The sequence below is a fragment of the Aquila chrysaetos genome, chromosome Z (assembly GCF_900496995.4).
Source record: "Aquila chrysaetos chrysaetos chromosome Z, bAquChr1.4, whole genome shotgun sequence".
In the NCBI taxonomy this organism is placed as follows: Eukaryota; Metazoa; Chordata; class Aves; order Accipitriformes; family Accipitridae; genus Aquila; species Aquila chrysaetos.
The window spans coordinates 62,457,467-62,481,134 of NC_044030.1; the positions used below are offsets into that span (position 1 = coordinate 62,457,467).

At 43.2% G+C, this 23,668-nt stretch overlaps 1 protein-coding gene across 2 annotated transcripts in view; it reads left to right on the top strand.

Annotated features, from left to right (window-relative positions):
* CMYA5 (cardiomyopathy associated 5) overlaps positions 1-17,595 on the top strand; it is a 48,861-nt gene extending 31,266 nt beyond the window's left edge. For both annotated transcript variants that reach the window (XM_030005075.2, XM_030005076.2), the window contains 7 exons: positions 1,361-1,510; positions 2,558-2,704; positions 6,161-6,305; positions 13,741-13,874; positions 14,656-14,755; positions 15,814-15,990; positions 16,949-17,595. In XM_030005075.2, coding sequence (XP_029860935.1) covers positions 1,361-1,510; positions 2,558-2,704; positions 6,161-6,305; positions 13,741-13,874; positions 14,656-14,755; positions 15,814-15,990; positions 16,949-17,201 — 1,106 coding nt within the window. In that variant the 3' untranslated portion in view covers positions 17,202-17,595. The remainder of the gene's footprint in view (positions 1-1,360; positions 1,511-2,557; positions 2,705-6,160; positions 6,306-13,740; positions 13,875-14,655; positions 14,756-15,813; positions 15,991-16,948) is intronic.
* Positions 17,596-23,668: the final 6,073 nt, after the last annotated feature.

Consider the following 23,668-nt stretch of genomic DNA (forward strand, 5'->3'; position numbering starts at 1 on the left):
TGAAGAAATAGAACCATGTCTTTTCATTCCCTGCAATCACTTTAACAATGAACATCTTTGGGGGCTTTTTGCTTCTTTCTCTCTCCTCCCTCTTTTTTAAGCCATAATCGTAGAGGGGAACAATATCTCATCAGGGATGGATCTGTGCCAATCAGGAGACAAAGTTTATATGAAATGTGGGGAGCCTTGGAGGTCTTTGAAGCACTCATTGTGAGGGATGCTCCTGGTTGTCCCATGGGGTTCAGGTGCTTTGGCAGAGCTTGGATTCACCTGTGCACCAAGGATTCACTGGCCACTGGGTGTGCGGGGAAAATGACCATGCGAGGCAGGAGCATCTAGCTGTGCAGCTGCAGCAGGAGTCCACCTCTGGGGAAGGGTGGACCCAAGGCTGCAGGTAGCCTCCTGCGCCCCAGTGTTGTTAGAGCCTTCCTTTGCCTAAAGCACATCCCTGCTGCTGTCAATGTCAGTGGATTTCACACACTGCATGAATCCCTTCCTAGTGTGGCAGGTCCTTTCCCCTGCCTGCCTTTCTGGGATCGGCCATATATGTCTGTCTCTGGAGAAGGCCTTCTTCCTCTGCAAGCTCCCACTCCCCGTCAGTGAGCTATCCCATGCTGTTTGCTACAAACAAGTGCTTTCAGTCTCTGCTTTCACGGGCATCCTCTTCATAGGGTGTCCTCTCCTCTGGTGCCTGTGCTGCAAGGCAAGGTCAGGTAATGGAGAAGACAGTCACCCAAAGGAGCCTGTGTTAGGCTCCAGGGTCTTCTGGCCTTTCTGAGGAGGTGGCCTGAAGTTATGAGGAGTCTCTTGGGGTTTCAGCAGCACGTGTGCCTCAAAGTGGAATGCAGAGCTGGAGAGCTCTCCCTGTGACTGAAGGGAGCAGTTCACTTGGGGAAGGGAGAGGGGTTGCTGGAGCTGTATGACAGCTCTATGTGTCCAGGATTGCCATAGCCCTGGGAGCCTCCCTGCTGGAGACGGAAAATGACCAGCCATGCCGTGACTCATCTGCATGGTGGTCCTGCCCCATGGGGAAGGACCCCAAGAGCTGGGCAGGGTGTGGGCACACACTTTGCGCTGGGTTCAGGTGGTCCCAGTGCTAGGACTGGATCTTATTTTGTCCAGACTGTGAGGGAAATGGGCAGATTCAAACACTGAGCAATTACATTAGTCTGTTCCTAGTTTAGGAGGACTTATTGCTCTAAAACTGCACCAGTATTCCATGTTTCATGTACTTGCTGTACTTGTTCTGTGGAAATAAGCAACCTGAGTGAAAATAAGCAACTGGGTTGCCTCATGAGCGTGTAGGTAATTTGGCTGAAAATAAAGGAGTGTGAATAACAATGGGAGACTTTCCTCTCAGTCCCACAGACACCGACTGTCGTACCTCAGGAACCAAACTCAGCCACCAGCACCTCCATTGCCATCTACTGGGCTGTGAATGACGGGGACGCCATCGACTGCTTCCAGGTCTACTGTATGGAGGAGCTGCAAGCCAGCAAAGATGCAGAGGGTGTGTAAGGTCTTGCCTTCATCATGGCAGTAGTCCTTTCTGCTCTGGTCTGGGGTCAGTAGAGGGGAGGCCAAGCTACAGGGGAGGGCACATAATGCAGAGAGAAGAGAGGCTGTTAAGACATCATGCATAGGATTAAGGATGGGTAACGGTGGAGGACAGCGTGAGGTAGATACCATTCCTTCTCCTCCCCTTCATCCCCCAAATAACAAGATAAATATTATGGTCTGTAAAATGCAGGGCAGTTGTTTGCAGAGAAGCAGCACCATCCCTGTTGAGCTACCCTTTTATTAAGTGGCCTGACCTTCAGAGAGGATATGTCCATGCTGCCCCGTGGGTACTCGTGGGGACTGCAGATAGAGCTCCCAAAGGGATGGGCTGCATCAGGTTTTTAGGGCCCTCTATGTACTTTGGAAATGTGTTCTAATAAAAATAATGACAGAAAAAGATAATCAGTTTCTCCACATGTAGACAAAGATTTTTTTTTCAAAATGACATTAAAATATTTCAAATGTTAAATATGAAATTGAGAAAAGAGGATTGAAATGCTTATTCATTAAAAAGCTCAGGCTGATCATAAAGTCACTTTAAGCTCCTGGGCTCTGCACAAATACATGTGTGCATGTGTGTATGCAGGCACAAGCGTGTAGGTGTGTGCATGCTAAAGGATGCTAAGGGCTTTTTATAATAGCTAATTTATAACTAAGGACTATAAAGTCCATTATGAGAAATTGTTATGTTATAGAGCAGTGAAACCAAGGTTGATAACTGCTGATTGTATGTCTCAAATTTACAGTCTAGTTCTCAGCAGGACTGAGAGCCATAATCTCCCCTTGCCATCAATGGGGTTTGAGTGCACTCAACTCAAGGGCACATCAGAAACTTTGTTAAAACTGAGTCAGAGTGAAATATGGAGATCTTGGCTAGTAACGCTTTCTGGATTTCTTTAATTGACTGGTTTTACATGTTAGTTGAGAGGTGCAATTGTAGGCCCTACCAGTGCAACATGTGAGTGTGACATCCAATGCATGTGTGTGTTCCTCCTAGCTTTGGTGGAAGAGTACAGAGTGACGGTGAAGGAGAGCCACTGCATTTTGGAAGATCTGGAGCCAGATCACTGCTACAGTGTATGGGTCATGGCTGTGAATGGCACAGGCTGTAGCTTACCCAGTGAAAAAGCCATTTTTAAAACCGGTATGTACATATTTTGGCATTTGATTAATATAAGCTTCAGGTCCTTAGACCAATTCTAGTCCATAGCGTTACTGAAACAGAAGAAACTGCTTCATTTAGCCCATCTAGCAGATAACACGCAACTCACAGTTGTTTCCCTTTTTGCTAAGATATAGCAGCATAATTGCTCTGGGAGGAAACTTGGAAGGCATTCAGGTTTGAAGACGTTTCCAGTCTTGGGCCTCACGACTGAGGCATTGGGGTAGCACATTATGAATTTTTCTTGTGAGTGCACTGCAATGCTCTGGGTAAGCTCTGGGAAAGCCACTCGGCTGCTCCTTGCTGCTGCTGCTTCTCCTGTGGAAAAATGAAGGCAACAGCTGCATTTTTTGCCTCTGCCATCCTCCCAAATACATCTATGCTGCATTGATTTAAATTATTAACTTTTCAAGGGAAGGCCTGCTTCACCGAGGTTACACGCTGCATCTAGCTCAGTGGGACACAAATCTCAGGTGTGGCTGAGATGCTCTGCTGCTGTTTAAGTGGTATAAATTGAATAAATAGATGAGTATTGTTTATGAGCTTCATTTGACTGATTAATTTTTCTGAGCTTTAATTTCTTTAATAATTTGTATTGACAAAACTATTGCTTCTTGAATTATGAGCAAGGTGAAGCATCTTGTGTCTGAGGCCCTCTTGCCAGACAATTTTTTTAGTGCTACAAGATAAAAACAATCATTCTATTCTTGCAGTCACAAAATACAGACAAGAAAGAGTATTTAAAAATTTTGTAATGAAATAACTCCGTACAACACTGAGTATCTTGTTGAAATCACTTGGCAGCAACCACAGCTTCAAGCCTTTTGCTTAATCCACTAGACTTCAAATTTGTTAGTAAGTTCCTTGATATTCAATTTGCTATTCATATTTTTAGCAAAGATTACCTTCCAGAGAATTCAAAGTAGAAATTCAGATTTTTCAACAGTGTAATTATGAGCATGGTGCAGAATTCCTGCAAAATGGTCAAATAATAATGAGTTATTACTAGCTAATAAATCATAATTTAAAAAGGGGTTCTCAGCTCTCTGAAGCCATTATTTTAAGAACTGTCTTTGCCTTTTGGCATCAGGCTCACCATTCTTTTTCCCAAAACCAAAACATTCTAAAGAGATTGATTTCCTGGAGTCTTTGATACCTTCCTTTAGCCTGTTTCTTTAAGAAAACAAATAAACTAGATCAAATCAGGGCCCATTAAACACCTTCCCTCAAGCTGAAGTGAACCTTCTCTGGAGTGCACTGAGCCCCAGGTGGACTTGTGGGGACAATGCTGAGCATTGACTAGTGCAAAACCGCTGCATCCCATTAACACCAAAGGTGGAAAGATGAGCACTGGTGATGGAAACCAGTTCTTCAGTGTGAGCCCAGCTACTTTGATATAAAGCTAGAATACTTTGATTCTTCAAGTAGCCCAATGAACTCAGAAGCAAGAATTTAGAGTTTATTTTTAGTAATTCAGATTAAAAATTGGCACATACAAAAAAATAATTTGCTGGTATATGCAGTTATGGGAACATACACATTAATAGCAGATCAAAGCTGTGCCTCTTCCAGGTGTTGGGAACCCCCACAAGGTTTCTCTGTTGGAATTGCACCCATGGAGGTGGCAGCGGGCCCGGGGAACTGCGGGGAGTGCAGGCGGGTGCTGCTGCAGCATCCCTCCAGCACCTCCTGTCTCCTGCTCCTCCACCTCCCAGACTACAGCTTGTCCTACCCTGCCCTCCCCTGGGGACCATGCTATTTCCAAGCAGTATTTTCTGTGGGGGACGGATGCTGAAGGCAGCAAGTATCCCTCTATCCCGCCTCTTCCCTGTCCATCTCAAACTGATGTCCACATGAAGGCTTTTTGCAATCCTAAAGATATAGGAGTGAATGCACCTTCTTCTGTTGTTCAAAACCTATGTGATTCTCACCCTGTATCTGAGGGACAGAGTAAGAACTTACTGGTTTTGGCTTTTTGGCTCTTTGCCTCTTATAAGATCACTTATACGAGTGCTGGAATATTACAAGAACATCAGATATATATTCTAACTGCAGTTAATTTGTTAAAAAAATCTCAGAAGCACAGTAACAACTTTTTCTGGTATGCTCACTCCATCTACTCTTTAGACAGATAATTTCCAATAAAAAAAAGAAGCTTGATGTCTTGTGACATACTGTTTGCACATACATAAATGTGGGTATGTGTGTCAGTATTTGAATGCAGGTATTAGGGGATTTAGCTATTAATTTTTCATTCTTTAGGAACAGATGCATTTAAAAACAGACAATAATCAAATATGTCAGAAGAGAATTAAGGGATTATTGCTAAGGGAGCTACACAGATCTATTACCAGATAAGAATCTATCCCACAGGTTCATTGTTCTGCTGAATACCTAGATTAGCTGTTCCTGTAGTAAAACATCAATCTTAACCTGAATTGCTAACCTCCTGATTTTCACTAAACCAGGAAATCGATATGTATTTGTGGGTGTTTTTTGTTCCTTTTCTACTAATAACAAATTATTTTTTTAAAAAACAGAATGTATCTGGAATGCTTGTTGCAACTCTATAAGATTAACTTGTCATAAAATTGTCTAATTTCTACTTTTGTCTTAGGCCTCCTATTTGGAACCGAACCCAATCTCTTCAAAAGCAAAATAACTTTCTATGACCTTTTTTTAATTAATAACCTTTCTTTTCAGGATTGGTATTAAGACTGTTTATATGAGTTTCAACAACAGGTTGTAAGGTTCGTTTATGTTGTTATTCCCTGGAAAGGGAAAGAGCAAGTGAATACAACTAATCCATTTTCAGCCTACGAAGTTGGATGTGCAATTTCGCACAATAGCTTTTGATTACTTGCATTCAGTGCACTATTCTACATTCCATTTTATGTCTTGCAGTTGGGTCTGCAGTTCTTAAACTGAGGCTCTAAAAAAGAGAAATTACAGTACCAAATTTTAGCATTGCAAAAATAAACAGGATATAATTAAGCAGAAAGTCAGCATCTCCCTGTCAGTTCTGCAGCAGCACATTTGTTTCTGATGCAGTTCATGCAGAGACTGCTGAGGACAGGATCGAAGTGATGTAGGGAGAGCTGTAGGCAGTACGCCTTGGTGCCCTGCTCCTTGAAGATTGGCAGGAAAGAGGAAAATGTGCTAGAGGAAAGGCATAAAAATCTACACGGGCATTTTAAGGATGTGCAGAAATGCACAAATACTCACAGCGACTGTCCTAGCGTGAGTGGGGGGGTTCCCTATAATGTCGCCCTCCGCCATTGAAACACAAACAAGCAAAAGATCACTGCTGGACGGGCAAAACTATCCCATGGGGTTTTAGGGACGTGACTCTTCCTTTCCCTCCCGAGCATCCCCCTCCAGCCACAGGCGCCCTCTTCGCAGTACAGCTAACGTGTTCCTCTGTCCCCGTGTCCCCAGCACCCGCCGTCCCCACCATCAAGGCCGAGGACTGCATGGTGTGTTGGGACACAGCCACTGTCCGCTGGTGTGCCGGCTCGGCGTCGGCGGAGTCCTTCACCCTGGAGTACTGCCGACAGCACTCGCTGGAAGGAGAGGGTCTCAGGTCAGTGCCGCGGTCGCAAGTGCCACTCAGTCGGATTAGGCAGCCACTAATAAGCGTCCACCAGACCACGGGTCGTTAAGCAAGAGATTATTCTGCCTTCAACTGCTCAAGGAAGAAATCTGCTTCTGCGTGCCGAGGAACTTACAGGACGGACACTAATCTATGAGATTAGTCTGAGACATAAAAATACTTCCTTTTTATTCTGCTTAACCAGGCAATCCCTTTCATCTGGGGCCAAAACCCCAGCGACACTGCACTGCCTGCAATCAACCAGAAGTTTCAGGGCTGTGCTGGCCGGGGAAGCAATTGCTGCCCTGCAGCTGCCACGGCCCCAGGCAGGGTAGGGCTGGGCAGCTGAGCTCCATGGGAAGGAGTGGGATGGAGGAGCCTGGCCCAGTTTGCTCTCTGCTTGGGGTTGAACAAGATAGGAGCTGGCTTGGGGCATAGCAAGGGTGATGCAGGTGTACACCCAGGAATACTGGTGACCCATCTGCGCTGTCTGGATGTGTGGGCAGGTGCTCCCCAAAGCACAGCTGAGCTCAGCACTGCCCAGCTGTGCAGGCATGCCACAGGGGTCAAAGAGCAGCTTTGAAATTGGGGGTGGTGTCTGCTTATGCCAGGCCCTCTGGTTTCCCCTACACTAAGTCTGTGCTGTGTAGATGAGAGGGCAAGGAGGGATGTAGGCACCACTGAGTCATGAAACCATGCACTGCATTGAAATGCAGAGAAAATTATGTGGTGCTCTGTATGTCTTTGGGGCTTGGGGTTTTTTTGTTTATTTGTTTTTTAAAAACAATGACAACAAAATTCCAGCAAAATACAGTTGCAAAGGTCTGAGAAGCCGGGGGGGGAGGGGGGGGGCATGGTTAACTTGCCATATGGGACCCTGCAGAAGAGCCTCAGCCCAGCTGAGTTTGTCGTCTTCACCTCCCCAGGACCCTGATTATGGTCTTCACCCCTGGGGCTAGTTCACAGGGACTTCATGGAGATGTGGCAGAGAGGGAAGAGATCCACCCCCTGCAGTCAAAATTAGTTAAGTGGACTAAAGGGTTCACAGGTTTCTAGTAGGCAAGTATGACAGTGAAATTGTGCGTGCTTTGCTCCTTACAGAAGTAGGCTAAAACTTGACATAAAACCAATGTGCTGCATTAATGCGATCAAGGAGAGGTCTTGTCCAGCTCTCCTGCCTCTTGGAGGGCAGCCATGACCTGCTCTGTTTCATACATATTTCATGAGGCCATCAGGTCCCTGTCAACCTGCCAAAGTCACTGTTGGTCAGGGATAATGTAGCTGCTCCCAAAACTCCTTCCTGTTAACTGGAATTGCTTCTTTTTCTCAAAACTGAACCAGAAAGTGTGCCAGTTTCTGTAATCCATGAGTGAGGTGTCGATAGCACTAAGCAGTTTTCTTGTGTGGTGGTAACTGTGGCAAAAAGCTGCCAGAACCGACCTATTCCCTTTCTCAAGTGACCCTGTGCAAAATCTAACATGTTTATAGTTATACTGAGTCACATTTGACTTTTTGGCCTCCCTTTGGGCAGAAGCTGGCCTTTTACTGTGACAACTGTGAAAAATTCCCATAGGACAAAATCATGAATTTTCTCAGAATTGCTGTAGTTTAAATTTCTGTATTTGTAGAAGGGCTCTGACCTCTTTTTACAGTGTCAAAGGCCATCTTTTACCACTTATGTTCCCTCAAAGCAACGTCCCTCTTTCCTTTTCCAAAAGCAACCCCTTGAGATTAACCTCGAAAGCTTCTGTAATGGCACAAGATGTTTCAGTGATAGAGAATTTTATTTTTTTTTTTTAAGATTTCTATACAATTTTTTGCATAAAGCCAAGGAAGAAAGAGCCTGCTGGTAGATGGAGCATGCTGCCTATATTGCTCCCATCCAAGGCCCCCAAGGTGCAAGTTAGGACTAGAAATCAATTCCTTATGTAGCTGATGTAGTGAGAAGCTGCCTGCTGGAAGTACCTGTAGCGAGCTTTGACTTTCTATGCCAAGTACCTGTATCAGGTGGAATAAAACTGTGTCTTCGTGCACACCTAGCATTTGGGTCTGGAAATGCTGTAGTTTCTTCTGGTTGCTTTCCTTGAAAGCTTGGAGTTTGCCCTACACAAGTTTCCTGAGCAACACTCAGCTTGGGGACCAGCCAAATGTAGAGCCCATTGACAGAGAGCCTGTGCCTCTCATGCTTGCGGCATCCCTGTAGCTCAGCGATTTCCCAGTCCCTGGGTGGGAGTTCAAACACATTTATCAGCAGCCCTGGAAAGTTCATACAGCTGCTGCTGGGGTCACAGTGTGAAAGCAGAGGTTGGAGAAGGACATCCCAGGGAAGTCCTGGAGAAAGCAGCATTGTCCCATCCCACAAGGCTGCTTTCACGGATGTCATTCTGGGAACCCACCCAAAGCAAGGGACACCACCAAGGGAGCAGGCAGGGAGAAATGCCCCCGTAGAACAACCGGAGATGAGTGTGGAGCCCCTGGTCTGGGCCGGCCCCCTGTAGCCTTCGGCATGTCACAGAACTACAGGATGGTTGAGGTTGGAAGGGACCTTTGGAGGTCATCTGGTCCAGCATCCCTGCTCAAGCAGGGCCACCTAGAGCCAGTTGCCCAGGTGGCTTTTGAATATCTCCAAGGAGGTCCTTGGAGCATGTCTGGAGCAGTCCCAGCTCCCCAAGGAGAGAATTTGAAGCACATCTGGAAATAAATCCTCATTAAAAGTTTCCTTCTAAATACCATAAACCAAATCTGGTTTTCCCTCTGGGTTCTCTCCCCTTGCCAGCTTGCCACCTGAGGGACATGGTTTCATACAAAACCATCTTAAGTCTTCTGCAACAATGAGTCCCTGACCTGCTGCTGTGGTTTTAAAGCTCCTTCCTGGGTTGATTCTTTTTTCAGAATCTTTATGAGGCTTTGAAATGTTTCCTTCAGTTTCCAGAGCTCTGCTATTTTCTTGCTGTTCAGCCTCTGTGTTGAGAAGTCAATGGAGCTGTGGGTGGAAGATGGAAAACTGCGAGAAATGTAGTCCAGGGATTAGGTGTGTGGGCTGTTCAGATGGAAACCATGTATCACGTCATGAGAAATCTGTAAGACTCAGGGAGGCAGAAATTAGTACAGTATGCAGTGAGTTTGTAAAAGTGGAAGTGACTGAGTGTCATCATCTCCACCAATGCGGGACTGGCCTTGCTAGTGACCAAAATTTTCTGTCTACTTATAGAGCAGGTCTAATGCTGGAAAAAAGAGAGGAAGCCTCCCTCCTGTTGTGTTGCCTGCATGACTGTCCTGCCAGCTCAGGATATAAGGTGTGGAAAACAGGGAATTCTTCCTCCCCTCTGGCTGCGCTGGGCTTCCTGTCTCAGAGAGCAGCGAGGACCATTGCAGGTGGTGCTTTGGTGATCTAACCCCAAAACAGCCAGACCTGGGACAGAGGAGAGGAAAGGAAACATGCACAGCTGGGAGCAAATTCAGAGCTATTTGTTCTTTATTTTTAGCTTCAAGAACTTTTTTCTGCTCATGGTGCACCCCTTTTGTGTGCTTCCACATGTATCTTGAAAAGCTTGCATACTTTCAGCTCTAACTTCACATCGGTGGTACCAGCACAGGTGCTGTTTCAGTGGGATATTGGGGGTGGAAATTACTATTACATACAGCAGAGAGGGTGTTCTGAAGCACTGCAAGGCGTTTCATTTGCTGGGTTCATGCAATATTAAAAAATACCATACAGACATTGCTTCCTTCAAATAAATGAGGATGCTGATGAGAGAAACATGCATCAAAACACAGCATCAGACTTCTCTAAAACCAAGGAAATCACAAATTTAACAGACAAATGCTACTATAATATTCTTTGGCAATTTAAAGGTGAGGAAACATAACTCCTTTCAGTTCTGCTTTGAATAGTGCATATCTGAAATTTGGAGACTGTATTTTGAGACTTAAAGATTCCTCTTATAAAGAGAGGGATTAAGAGGAGATACTTAAAATATTTAACTTCAGATGTTTCTTGAACGTCTATGCACTGAATTTTGTATCATGATACCAAGACATTGTGGGGACAGTGCAAACGTGATAACATTTAGGCTAAAGATGAGGATGCCTCACGCTTTAATAACAACATTGTTACATTTCCAATCATCTATGAAGTGGGCAGGTGTATTTGAAGTAGAAAATAGCTGACATCAGAATGTTGTAGGTGGATTTCTCTCTCTTTCATGACCAAAATTACACAGTTCAATACTTAAGGTGATCTTGAGGAAGATCTAGCTGCAATGCTTGTTACAAGAACTCGGAAATGAAACAGGCTTCCCCCAACACAGTCAGGATGCATTTTCCCTTCCCTTCTCCTATGCCTGACCTGTATGCTGTAAGCCAAGCAGTAATCATACCTTCTCCTCATCCTTGCTTTTTTATCACTCCTTGCAGGGTCAGCCTGAAGCATGACAAACTACAGTGATTGCTAGGGAGCCCTCAGAATTCACTTTCCCTCTTCACCCTATCCTCTAGACAGAAGGAGAGGTAATACAAGACCTATTTCTTCTTTGCACGCAGCCTCTTGTGAGCTTAGACCTGGCTCAGAGTGGTGCAAATGAAATTCCTTCTTGTTGGCATATTCTGTTTCATTAGTTGGCAGCAGCAAGACTGTTTTTTAAGCCTTAATTGTAGATAAAATTGACGAGCTCTTATTCTTAGGCAGGTTAAATCTGGCTAAAATAGATTACCAAGCAGAGAATGCTGTTCAAAAATCTGATCACTGTTTTACTGACCAGATCTGCTTAAAGTCCAGACTTTTCTCTCTCATAATTACAACTGAAAAGAGGCATGCTATTGCTCTCAGATTTAAACATACAACCAAATTCTGATTTGGAGAATTTCACATTTGAAAGAGACGCAAGTCTGAACTCTGATGGCTGACCTATTCTGCAGTTAGCTGGACCCCAAATCTTCTCTGAATACCCATGCTCTGGGATCCAGACTCCAGAATGTGAATACCCCAGGTCTACTCATTACACCAGAATGTACTTGTCTACTTGCATTTAGTAACAATTTTGCATTTTATCAACTAATCATCAGTTAAATAGCACATAGTGAAAAAGAAGATCTCCTAATTTCTTTGGAAGGGTACTGACTTACATGGCATTTTCCAGAAGACAGAAGAAGGACTCATATAGAGGGCATCACTATGCTTAAGACATGTTGACCTACGTGATGCCACAAATTGCTTCTGATAAATAGCTTAGCATATCCTCCCTTCATCTCACTTAGAACTATTTGCTCAAAACTTTCTGGTGTTCTGTGCTTCAGATTCACATCAAAGATGTCAGGGTGGTGCTTTTAAGGAACATAGTGGGTATGACTTTTCTAGGAAGCATGGACAAATTTCTTCAAAGTTAAGTGCCCACTTCTTTTCCCCTGCCTCTTCTTCCATCCTGGTTTTCCTTTCTCTCACTTGTTGTATATTTGCTTCCTTGCCCAGTTCCTATCTTGTATGTTTATTTGACTTATCTTCCCTTTTTCTCTTGTCCTCTATACTCAGATGATCCTTTTTCCTCTTTCAAGTCTAAAGAGCTCAGGTTGTCATCAGGAAAGTCATCAGGTTGCACCTTTTCCTGGAACCCTTCAGTAAGAACCGACCAGCACGCCAAACTCCCTGGGCCTGGCTGAAGTGCTCTCATGGTCAAGGCTTTGGTTACTCATGGGGGTGAAGCAAACCGTCCAATTGCTACCGTGTTTGGGCAACCCACTTCTGTTTACTGCATCAGTGCCAGCATTAATGTAACACATTCCCCAAAGGCGGCATGGCCCTGCGCTGATCACGCAAGAGCCCCAAACTCTCTGAAATTCTCTCAAATTGAAAAAACAGATCACAGGAGCACCCAGTGCTTTTTCTCAATGCTTTCAATCACTTTAAATGACAACTGTCCGTACAAAATGCCTGTTACAGACTACTCAAGATGATGCATCAGTCTTTCCCCAGGATGCCATCCACCTAGACACAGAGCTCTATGTGGTGTTAGCAGGAATTTGGTGTGTGTAGGACTGTGGAATTTTACCTTTATGTCATAAATGCAGCAGAGGCAGGCACGTCAAAAATCGTGGTGGATGAGCACTGATTATTCTTCAGATTATACTGCTCTCTGGTGGGAGATATGCAGAAAAACAGTCACTACAAATGAATAGCAACGATCTGATCTGACTTCTGACTTGCCTGCCTTACCTCCTCTGTGGTCACAGTAATTAGTGCTGGAATAGGTAATTTGTTTAATTTAGCTTCCCATAGAGACATTACCTGAAGGAGGGAGGCCATCCTGGGCTCCACTCTCAAACCTGAGGTGGAAGAGAAAGTGCCTTGCATGCTCTCAGAAGGCACGTCTTCTGTTCATGAATTTAGATACTTGCCTTGAAGATTCCTGTAAGCATTTCTGGGAGGAAATTATTGACTTTATACAGATAAACAGCCTTTACCTGCAGGCATGCAATGCAGTGGGTATATACTGTCTGGCTTAACCATTATCATACAAGGCAAAAATGGGGAAAATCAGGATCCAGTGTATGAGAATTTGTTAAGCCAATCTTTCATACTCGTGACAATATAGAAAATAACATTGGCATCTTTCTAGCCATCCAAAGTACTTTGGCACTTCAAAGCGCCTGTGAAGCAGATTGAGCGGGTGCTGATTCTTGCTTTCCAGTAGGTGTCAAGACATCAGTGGTTGAGGATGTGGGAGCTGGACCTTTTGAGGCACCACAAAGGGGAGACTTAGTCAAAACAGGGCACGGTCCAAAGGCAGTTCATCTGCTGCTGTCTCTTGCAAAACCAGCCTGTTAGAGTGCACGGCACCATGAGGGAGACAAAGCAAAGACTTTGTTGAGGAACTGTTTGTGAGTTCATAATAAGAAGTGTCTGGTTTCTGTGCAGTCTCAGATAAGGGTATCGATTGTTTTGAATCTGGAGCCTGTGCCCAGATAGTACAAACGCAAGTGCATTCACTGTCATGCAACTGAATTAATTAAAAGTGCTTTTCTTCTTCAGAAGCTTGTTCGTTTTGTAAAGCAGACTTTTCACAGGAGGCAGATGAGAATTTGATTCTGTGCTGCTTGCATTCTTTGTGATGACTTATGCTGCAAAATGAACATAAAGTGAGCATTACAACAAATGGCTGCACTGAGTGAGAAGGTGGTACAGGAACAAAAACCTGAAAATTTGTCAAAGTTAAGGAGGGTCGGTCCCTCAAGTAAAATGCCAAAGCTCCTACATAACCCACTTTTTTTTGTGAAAACAGTGTTCACGTTCCCAATTTGGAGTTTCTCTGTGGTGCCTGTTGTTTCAGTAATCAACAATACTGTTAGGTGGCTTGGCTGTTTACATAAATCAGCTTTCCTGGTTTGGATATCTGCATACATTTTCATGTATGAACATCTTCAAAATTTGCAGATCTTTTGCTGGTATAAGGAGACCTGAACTGAAAGTATCCCTGGAGCCCAATGTGAACTATTTCTTCTACTTGAGGGCTGTCAACACATTTGGGACAAGTGAACAAAGTGAAGCAGCTCTCATCTCAACAAAAGGTAGATCACTGTTTTCTGACATCAAAACAATGGGATGGAGGGGCAAAGCAGCCAAAGATGGCATATTCCTCTGGAAATCATACCTGAACTTTCCAATATGAGAATAAGCAAGTTATTGAGATAAAAGGGACCATACTTTATCTGCTTAAAATTAACACAATCGGGGACTACTTCACTTGAAGTTTGTATATTTATATCAACGTAAAACTGATGCAACCTCAGAAGCAAAAAAGTTGAATTCTGTCAGAGATATGAAATGATTAAATATTCTTCAGGGATCCCAGTTTGTTTGAGTTTGGCAGAGCACGTTCTGATAAAAGATGCCATGACCTTAAAAAACCCACACACAATTAAAACCTTATGGACTTTTGGTTTCAGGGATGAGGAAGCACGCAGAGCGGTTTTAAAATGTAATGGATGATTTAAACTTCAAGGTTTCTAGATAAATAGTGTTAAATCATGTATGGTTCTTTCAAACCAGCCTCAAAATTCAAATTTGCTATTTTGAAAAAGCAATTGATTGAAAATTATTCAACCTTTTTAAATATGGAAGACTTCTTTATCACCTAGCTACATTTCTGAATATTAGACTGCCGTCCCAATCGGCAGCTTGGAAGACTCCTTGCATTCACACCCAGTTTTTTGTCATTCCTACCTGCCAGCAGACACAACTCTGTTCAGCTAAGATGGCAGTAATTGTTGCTTAACATTTTATGATGCATGTTGTGTTAACATTGCCAGCCTCTCAGAACTGGTGTTTCTTTGTCATGAATTGTACCAGGAACTCGATTTCGACTGCTGAGTGACACAGCCCATCCCGCTTTGCATATCTCCTCCAATGCAACAGTGATTCACCTTCCTGAGAAAACCAAATTCAGTGGGTGAGTAGCAGCATGACGAGCACGACCACCCTATGGGGTTCAGGATGGGTCCCTCACTCTTATTTTTGCCTATAGGTAGCTTTCACACGGTGGTAACTAATTTTTGTGGAAGAACTGAGTCGTTTCAGCCATGCAGCCTCTGGACTTCATGTGATTGACCCTCCTTTCAAGCACTGCAATATCTCAATAAAGCCAGTAGCAGCATTGATGCAGGTGCTGGGAAAATTTCAGTGTCACTGAGGAACTACCAGAAAGTTGAAGGCAGCGGTACCTAGTGGGACTGGTGGGTTTGCCTCAGTCCATGGTCACTGCTTAATCCTTCATAGCACTTCAGTCTCAAAGCAATTTGTTGCTGCCCCAAGAAGGCTAGATTTGTGGGCTTATTTTTTAATATATTGTGGCTAGAAGTAATCCATCTTCCATACTTTGCTCCTCTACTGATGGCATTATTGATAATGTTTTCCAAAGCATCTGTGGCTTTGGAGAACTAGGAAATGCTCCTGGGATATGTTTAAAACAGTTTTATCAGGCTAGCTCCATCCATTGCAAATGTGATTATTTTTTTTTTGGCATACTGATATCAGTCCCATCATAAACATAGGTCCACTTGTATAAGTTGTGCCACACTGATATGGCTTCTTCAGAGGTAACGTGGTATTACTGGTTTAAGCGCTTTTTTTACTCTTACAGCTGAAAACACACAAGATGTTTGTTACTGTGCCTACTTAAAACAGCCATACTTTCAGGTTTGAACAAGCCTTCTAAATTTGAGGTCCATTTTTGCCTCCAAAGTCACCTTTTCCACCTTTTGCTAGCTTCATATATTTTTGGGTAAAGTTGCATGTTTTTCACTCCTTAAGATGAGTCCACCTTAGTGCAAAGACGAAATTACTCTCAGTGACAACATTCAAATCTTTGATAAAACCCTGCAGTTAGAAGAACAAAGTGCAATCCGTTAGTAATTTTAGGTGCTGCTGCATGACATGGCTGTAAGAAATATCACAATATGGTTGATCTACTACTACACTCACTTTACTGTATATCTCTCCCACAAACAGGTTTCCTTCAGTCCTGGGTGAACTGCTGCCTGCTCGGGGATGTCATTACTGGGAAATCATTGTCTCTGCCTGCAGAAGCTACAGGATTGGGGTTTGCTATGAGGCAATATCACAGAGCAGTGTTCTGGGGCTGAGTGATACTTCCTGGTGCATGCGGTGCTGTCCTACACAAACCAGGTAAAGCTGTGGCAGTCTGGTTGCTTGGGAAGTCACTTGTCCTTCATGTAAATAAAGCTGGCCAGCTTCAAGAATCAAGAGATCAGAAAGAGTTCACCTGCTTGCTTTCTGCAAATTTGAGTAATAAGAAAGGGACAACTACAAAGGAGTTTTAGACCTCCTCTTAATTAAAAAAATCTTATCAAGCACCTTAAAAACTAAAATTAATCTCAAACAGACCAGTTTACTGCCCTTCACACAGCCAGTGAATAAAACTTAAAAAACTAATTTCCCACTGCTTTGTCATTCCAGGCTCATATCCTGAACTGCTTCACAAAATCTCAGCAAGTGTATTTATTTACATAAATGCAGTCTTTTTAGAATCTGTTTCGATCCGCAGGAGATATCAAGCCTCCATAGGGAATGCCTTCTCCTGCCTTGTCCTTCACAGTGATAGGCACCCACATGCCACTGTGGCAGGACTGCAGGGTGCTGGGGTAGTCTTCAGCAGGCCAGTGCCAGGGTGCTTGGAGGTTTGTAAGGCATAACCCTGTTGGTGGTGTAAAGGTGCTCTTGATCTAAATAAGTGTGCTTTTTTTAGTGTGAAATCATATAGATGCATGAACATAACTAGCTAAATGAAACATCTGAGATGCAAAGGGTTTTTGCCAAAGCAGAGCTCATGCTTAAATCCCCACAAAGACATGTAATAAGAAAGATATAGACGAATATGCTTACAGCAAGTCTGCTTTTACCCTGAGAGTCCACAGGTGCCAAACGAAAGGGCTAATCAGCATGCCAGGCAGGGCTTTGAAGCGATGCCACAATCACTTTGTTTATGTACCGAGCAAAATGCTGTTGGCACGTGATATGCTGCTGTATGTGGCCACCTGTTAATAGGTGGGAATTAAGCTGCAGGTTATTTCTGGTAAATTGCCATGAGGAGGCTCACTGTATTCTGGTTTCCGTTTTCCCACAGCTTGCTTTACAGATTTCTTCACACTGGTGTGATGAGCGATGTCTGTGTGACAGAACATCCAGCCAGGATTGGCATCCTCTTGGATTACAGTGGCGGCAGACTGTTGTTCTTCAATGCAGAGAGAGGACTGGTGCTGTTCGCCATCAGGCACAAATTCACTGATGCTGCTCACCCGGCCTTTGCCCTGGAGAAGGCTGGAGTGCTTACCCTGCGCACAGGCATGGAGCTGCCGGAGTTCGTGAAGCGCAGCTAATCTCCTGCTTCACACCCTCAGGAAAACTGACAATTACAACGTCAGGGGACAGGGAGGGGAAGGGGGGTGTCAGGGAGGGATGTCTAGTTTTCACCGATGAATGCCACACACACAGCTCTTCCCCACATCATCAGTAACTGTAGTACTACTGTAATGTAGCTCAGCCACGTCATCACCCTGAGCCTGGAGAGAAAATCTACTCCTTCAGGTAGAGTGTGCACCTAGTGATATACACAGAAGTGCTTTTCAGGGGAAAAAAAAATGTTTTGTTAGTTAAGAACATTAAGAGTGGGGGGGAAAAGGTACTTTCCCTGTGAAAATAATGACAGTGCTAGCTGCCTTTTTAAAGTTGATGGTGAGCCTGTGTATAAAATAAATGCATCTCTCACTGCAATACATGAAAGCTATGATTTCATCATTTGCCAGGACAGTCGGAGCCCGAATCCAAGATGATATGTTTGAAAAATGTGAAAAAATTTCAACAGCTGAACCATTCTGCAGGTTAATATATCTTGTGTTATTGTTTGCCAACTCTTTTATTTAAATGCACAAATTAAGAAAACTTGGAAACTTAGAAATCTGCATGTTTCCAAAATGAGTGAGTCCCGGACTAGTCTTCATATCAGTCATGTAAAGTTTGAGTATGCAACACTTACCTACCCTGCTCACAGCAGACTAACAGACAGCTACCTGACTGTTGTCAGTAACTATCTGTGCCTGTAAATAGGTACTCATGAAACACATGTATGAGGAAACTAGATAGTAGTGGTAAAAGTCTTCCCTATGTTTTTCATCCTCAATTTGTTGGCTAGGTGGTTTCAATGGTGAAGGGAATGTTACCACCTGGGACCTCAGAGAAGAGTTAAATTGCTAGCAACCTTCTTGTGTATCACCCCTTTTCCATCACTGCTTTTTACCTTTGCACTTACCGATTTGATACTCTGAATTTCAGGCTTGCAGACATTTTCCTGCATCCACCCTGCTCCCTCCTGTTATCTACACTAGTACCAGCATGACACCAGCGAGGCATGGTGTTTCAAGAGCATTGAAACAGGCAGGCTAAAAATGGCTGGTGCCAGCAAAGGAATAGGATGCAGATTTTCCCCCTTGGCTTTTTCAAACCATTTTTCTAAGCACTTCACACATTGGTGGTATGGCTGCCTTCCTGCCTGCCCCAAGGGCTGAACGCATGGGTGCCAGCGGTGCTGAATTCCAGTGAATGTTGGGGGGAAATTAATCTTAAGGAAGGCGGGCATTGCTTTTCATGCTGTGCCTGCTCTGGAGATTTCTGCCACAGGGGACTACACTGCCAGACTCATTTCTGAGCTCAGCTGAAGAGCTATACTCCCCGAAGTAAAGCAGATTTCAGAAGTCTAATGGAGAGGGTTTGCTTCTGAAGAGAGGACTTAAATGAGTTACAGGGAGGCTTCTGCTTTTTATGCTCAGAGGACGTGCCTGCTGCTGCTGTTTTATTTATGATTTAATACCACCAAGGCATGTGCTTGCTGCTTTAGCCTGCTGTATGCTTGGTGTCCCAGAGGACCCATGCTCCACACTGTCATAGCTCGGGGTGGTTAAGGCAAGATAAACAAGATCCTGTGACCATTTATTTTAAGGTGGAGCTCTTTTTGGCATTTCAGTTAAAAAGTGCCAGTCCTGAGTGCCTGCCGGGGAGAAAGGGGAATGAAAAAGCAAGGTAGTGCCCCGTTGGCTCAAGCGAGTGTTCTGTAGAGATATGGAGGATGGTGAGAAAAAGGTCCAGGGCTAACTGGGAAAGACAGACAGAAAGGGTATTGAGGGTAGCGTTATCGTGAAGGCTGAGGAGGAGGAGGCAGAAGGCAGGCTGAAAACTCAACAGAGCAGATGGTGATAAACTAAGAGGCAGGGCAGTGGTGTCGGCAGGGTGCGTTCCTCATGCTCCCGCAGCCAGTGAAGTCACCGGAGGTTTGGCTATCTCCAGAGCTTAATGTGGTGCTTTGAACTAAACCTGAAAAATCCCAGCACTGGGGTGATTTTACCTGCATTCTCCTCACCCTGGTGGCTGCTGTCCCAAATGTGGGATTGCTTCATGGACACCAACATGATGTATTGCCAAGGGGACAGGCAGTGAGGAGGAGAGCAAAATGGCATGAAATCATTTCGGTGGCTTTTTCAATGAAGTCAAGAGGCAATTGCCTTGTCAAAGACAACTGAATATTAGTAAATAGTGGCTTTAACATGAAAAGTGAAAGCTTCGTCTATTGCCATGCATTATTAGTCAGATACTACCGCAACATTTGAGCTTGGCAAAATGTTTTTCTTGGAGGCACCTCATTCTTAGAAATATTTCGTTCATTTTGAAAAACTGCCTGACTCTGTTTTCTTGCTAATTTTCGTATAAGGTTCAGCTTTTAGATTGGGCAGTATCAAAAAGTGTATTTACTGTTTATATGAAAGCTGGATAAATTATTTTAAATTGAAAGGGTCACTAATTTGAATGTCTAAACCTGGTCTGCATTAAGCTATGCTGGACGAAAAAATGCCTAGAGACAATATCCTGTTCAGAGAGGTGGAACAAAATGCACACTAAACAAAAAAACAATATACAAGAGTTAAGATTCAGTATAGGGAAAAGATTTATATTAGTGAGGAAAGCAGGTCCTAAAAGCCACAATTAAGCTGCTAGGACTTATAATACATGGTGTAAAATCTCCTGCCCTTGGAAAGCCTAGAGGTACCTCTGCTGTGACCTTTTACTTGCCTGATGGCTATGAAGTGACACCAAGTTCAGGAATTCACTTTCCAGAAGGTAACTGTCCACAGACACTTGAATGTACAGTGCAGTCCATATGACTTTACATTCAGATGAACTGAGATTTTGAGGCTTGTTGCATCCATTTTCTTCTCACCATCGTAGTTTGTAACCATATACTAGAAAAGAAAGACAAAAAACCTTCCAGTCGCTATTTTTCTTGTGCTTGATGAATTTAGCATTTAGAAATACCTCAAAACCAGCAGGACTTATTTTTCAGCAAAGGATGTTAGTTAGCTTAGCTGACAGTAACTAAGACTTCATGCAAATGCTGGCAAGGTTGTATGGTATGTATACACGTTCTGGTCATCATTCCATGCTTAGAATTACATAGAAATACATTTTAACAGTTACACAAAGAACTGTAAAAGAGTTCACCAGTAATTAGGCATTTATTTTCATCCTGAAAGTACAAAAGCTGATGCCTAACACTGTAAGTATTGTTAATAAATATTTGGACTGATCTGAAACACATTGCATTAAAAGGAACAATTTCTTTTCCCTTCAGCAGGTTTTAGATTAGTCTTGCAAACCCTTATGCACTCACGTGAGATTATAGGCCTGACTGTAAGAAGAAAAACAATGATTTCTACTGTCAAAGTAGTGCTGAACTGGAATATTGCTAATATCAGTAGTGTTGACCCACAAGCCTCACTTAGGTCTTTCTGCTCCAGAGAGAGTTTAATGTTTCCATGCAACGTCAGGTGGAGGAGCTTGGCAATATGTCTGCAAACTGCAGCATGCATGCGGTGTGTGTGCATGCAGGCACAACCTTGCCCTTGCACTAGCTCTTTTTAAAAAGGGAAATGTCACTGAAATATAACTGTTTGTGCTGAAGATGGTCTAGTGACACCTTATTTTAGAAATAGGTAGATTAACACACACACTCCCCCATTGTGGGACTTAATTACAGGTTATCAGTAAGCCTGTTGTAAGACATAGACCCAATAAGGCACAGTACCAATAAATTGTTGCTAAATCCACAGTACTGTGACATTGTCGGTGATGTACCTGTGAAATATGATTTCTACTAGCACTGCAGGGTTTTGAATAGGTATGTAAAGATGGACTTAAGAATAATAAGAAATTATGGTCCTTGTGAATCATCCTCATTTCAGAATAATAAATAGGACCTCTGCCATATTGAGGTTTAAACTGAATTTGAAAAATCACATCCTGTGGTGGAATCACGATAACATTACTGTCATTTCGCTGATGCATTACTAGCTATCAAGAAGCTCAGTATGCTCAGATAGACACACAACCAGCAAGCAAGTGACAGCATCTCTTCCAGCCACGTGCTGTGGAAGAGAGATTGAACTAGAACAGTGCCTTCATTTTTCATGTTGAGTTTGTCCAATTTTTTGCCATAGTAGAAAGTAGCATTTGCTGACCAGAGACCACTCCACAGCACAGATCCTACAGGAGTACAGCCTGGAAGGAAATGGAACAGGTGTCCATCCCAGACCCTGCAATGATTTTGTCAACAGTTAAAAAATGCGTAATTTCAAGTGCAGTTCCACTTTCCACTCTGGAAAATATCTGTGCATATATTCCTTCCTTTTCAGGACTTGCATTACAAATACACCATATTTCTAATACATGCTTTTCTCATCTCTGAAGAAACAGTGCTGCAACCAGAGATGGAATTCACCCATTGCACTGTTAATGCAGTAGTCAACTGAATTTCAACCTGCCAGACCATTACCACACTACTGAGTAGTGAGTAATGGAGAGCTGGACCCTGGCCACAATAGGTACAGGAAAGAATTGGCTTCTGCTGAGCAAGCAAGAAGCCAGTGTGGCTTTTAATGCTGGGCTGGCAAAAGGAGACCTTTATCTGAGCATCACTTTAGATAGCCCAGCCTTCTGTGGCTGTAAAATCTATCTCCCATCACTTCATGAGCCCAGCTCAGAAGGCATGGTGCATGCATAGTGCCACAACTCTTATTTTCACATTCACCATGAAGAAGAGAACCATATTTTGAAGTAAAATTAACAGAGATTACTTTACCTAGTTCTGTAATTGTGTGTTACATACCTGCCTGTCTGCTTCCTGCTATCTAAAAAAAAATTACTGAAAAATGATACTTCTAGAATGAAGCACAGCCTTCAGGAAAAAAAAAAAGTATCAAATACAAATAAACTCTGAATACTTTGCAACAAGGGAGGGAGCTTTGCAGGGTACTCCAACAGCATCTGCTCTTTACCCACAAATGTTTTTTTCTGGAACACATATTAATAGAAATATTATGTGCAAGATGTGCAACTAGCAGTGTAAATAACTATTAAAAGAATGCTAGTGCTCAGGAAGTAATCTGTATCAGTATTTAATGTACCAAGTGAGGGCTTTCCTTTCAAAGCAAAAAACATGTGTTAAGTAAAGAGTTTTCTGGGGTTCAGTCACAGCAGATTTACACAGGTACACATATTAATAGCGTGCCCAGGTACAGGAAGGGCATTACTCTCTAGAGTATAAAAGCAGATTTTGGAAGTTAAACTGGGGCATTTCTTGGAGGTTTAAAAAAAAAGTCTATTGTGTCATTGAGCCCAAGTTAAAAACTGCATTTTTTAGCTCAGGACCATATACTTCTATTACATGCTTCTCCAGCAGAAACTGATGCTATGTTCTGCCATTGCAATGCAGCAAGACTCAGCTTTGCTGCATGCCTTTGCAGTTACTTTTGCACATGTTCAGTGGACCCTGAATGGGTTGAGCTTGCTCATCTCATGTCGCTCATTTGGTCAATTAAAGAGCAATAAATCAGGCAATTCCTTGAAGTGTGGGATTCCCAGGACACCTGCATATCCATGGTGGAAAAATGCCATCAGCTTTTGTTCCAGTTATTCTTCCACAGCTGCTGGATCCTGGAAATCCTCGCAGAAGGAGCACAGCAGTTAGAGTTCATCTGAACAGTATTTCTGCTGCAAGAAATGTTCATGCTGGAAGTGCTTACTTTGGGCCTTAATCATGCCTGAGGCACATCTTCTGCTTGAGTTAACAGGACAAAGGTAGGTAGGTCACTTTCAATTTACCAGGAAAAAAAAAAAAAAAAAAGTCGTCTTCCCCAGTTACTGCACCAAGTACCATGGGGTTGTGGCCCACTGTAAGGAAGCATTTGTTGTTCTGCTACTGAATGCTCACTTTCCAACCTCTTTGTAGTGTATTCCTCATCTTTAAAAGAGCAGTATCTCTGCTAAGAGCAAAAAGAGTTACAAGAAATCCTAAGCAATTATAGAGAGTGTACACTTTTACGCTGTTGTTTTTCAAACAGTACTAGAAATAATTTAAGGTCGTAAAACTCTTCCCTTAATTAATATAGTTTTGATCTTGAGTTAAACAGGTTGGCTTTAACTTTCCAAGCTTAAAATAATTATCTGCCCTTTATAGATAAGTATCTGTGTTTTAAGGTGGTACACATGCTCTGCTCATATACCGTCTCGAAACTGCAAGGCAGCTCTATTATCTGCAGTGCAATGGTTATGGAGGACTTTAACGATTACAAAGTAATGGGTTAAAGGAAAAGGCATTGTGGCTGTAACCCTCAAGAGGATGCTAACAAAGCAGCAAATCCATGACTGACACCACCCATGTGTAGACAGCAGGATGTTAGCATCGGAAAGTGAAAGCTTGGAGATGTTAGAGTTGTAACCCAAGGAAGATATGAATGCTGAC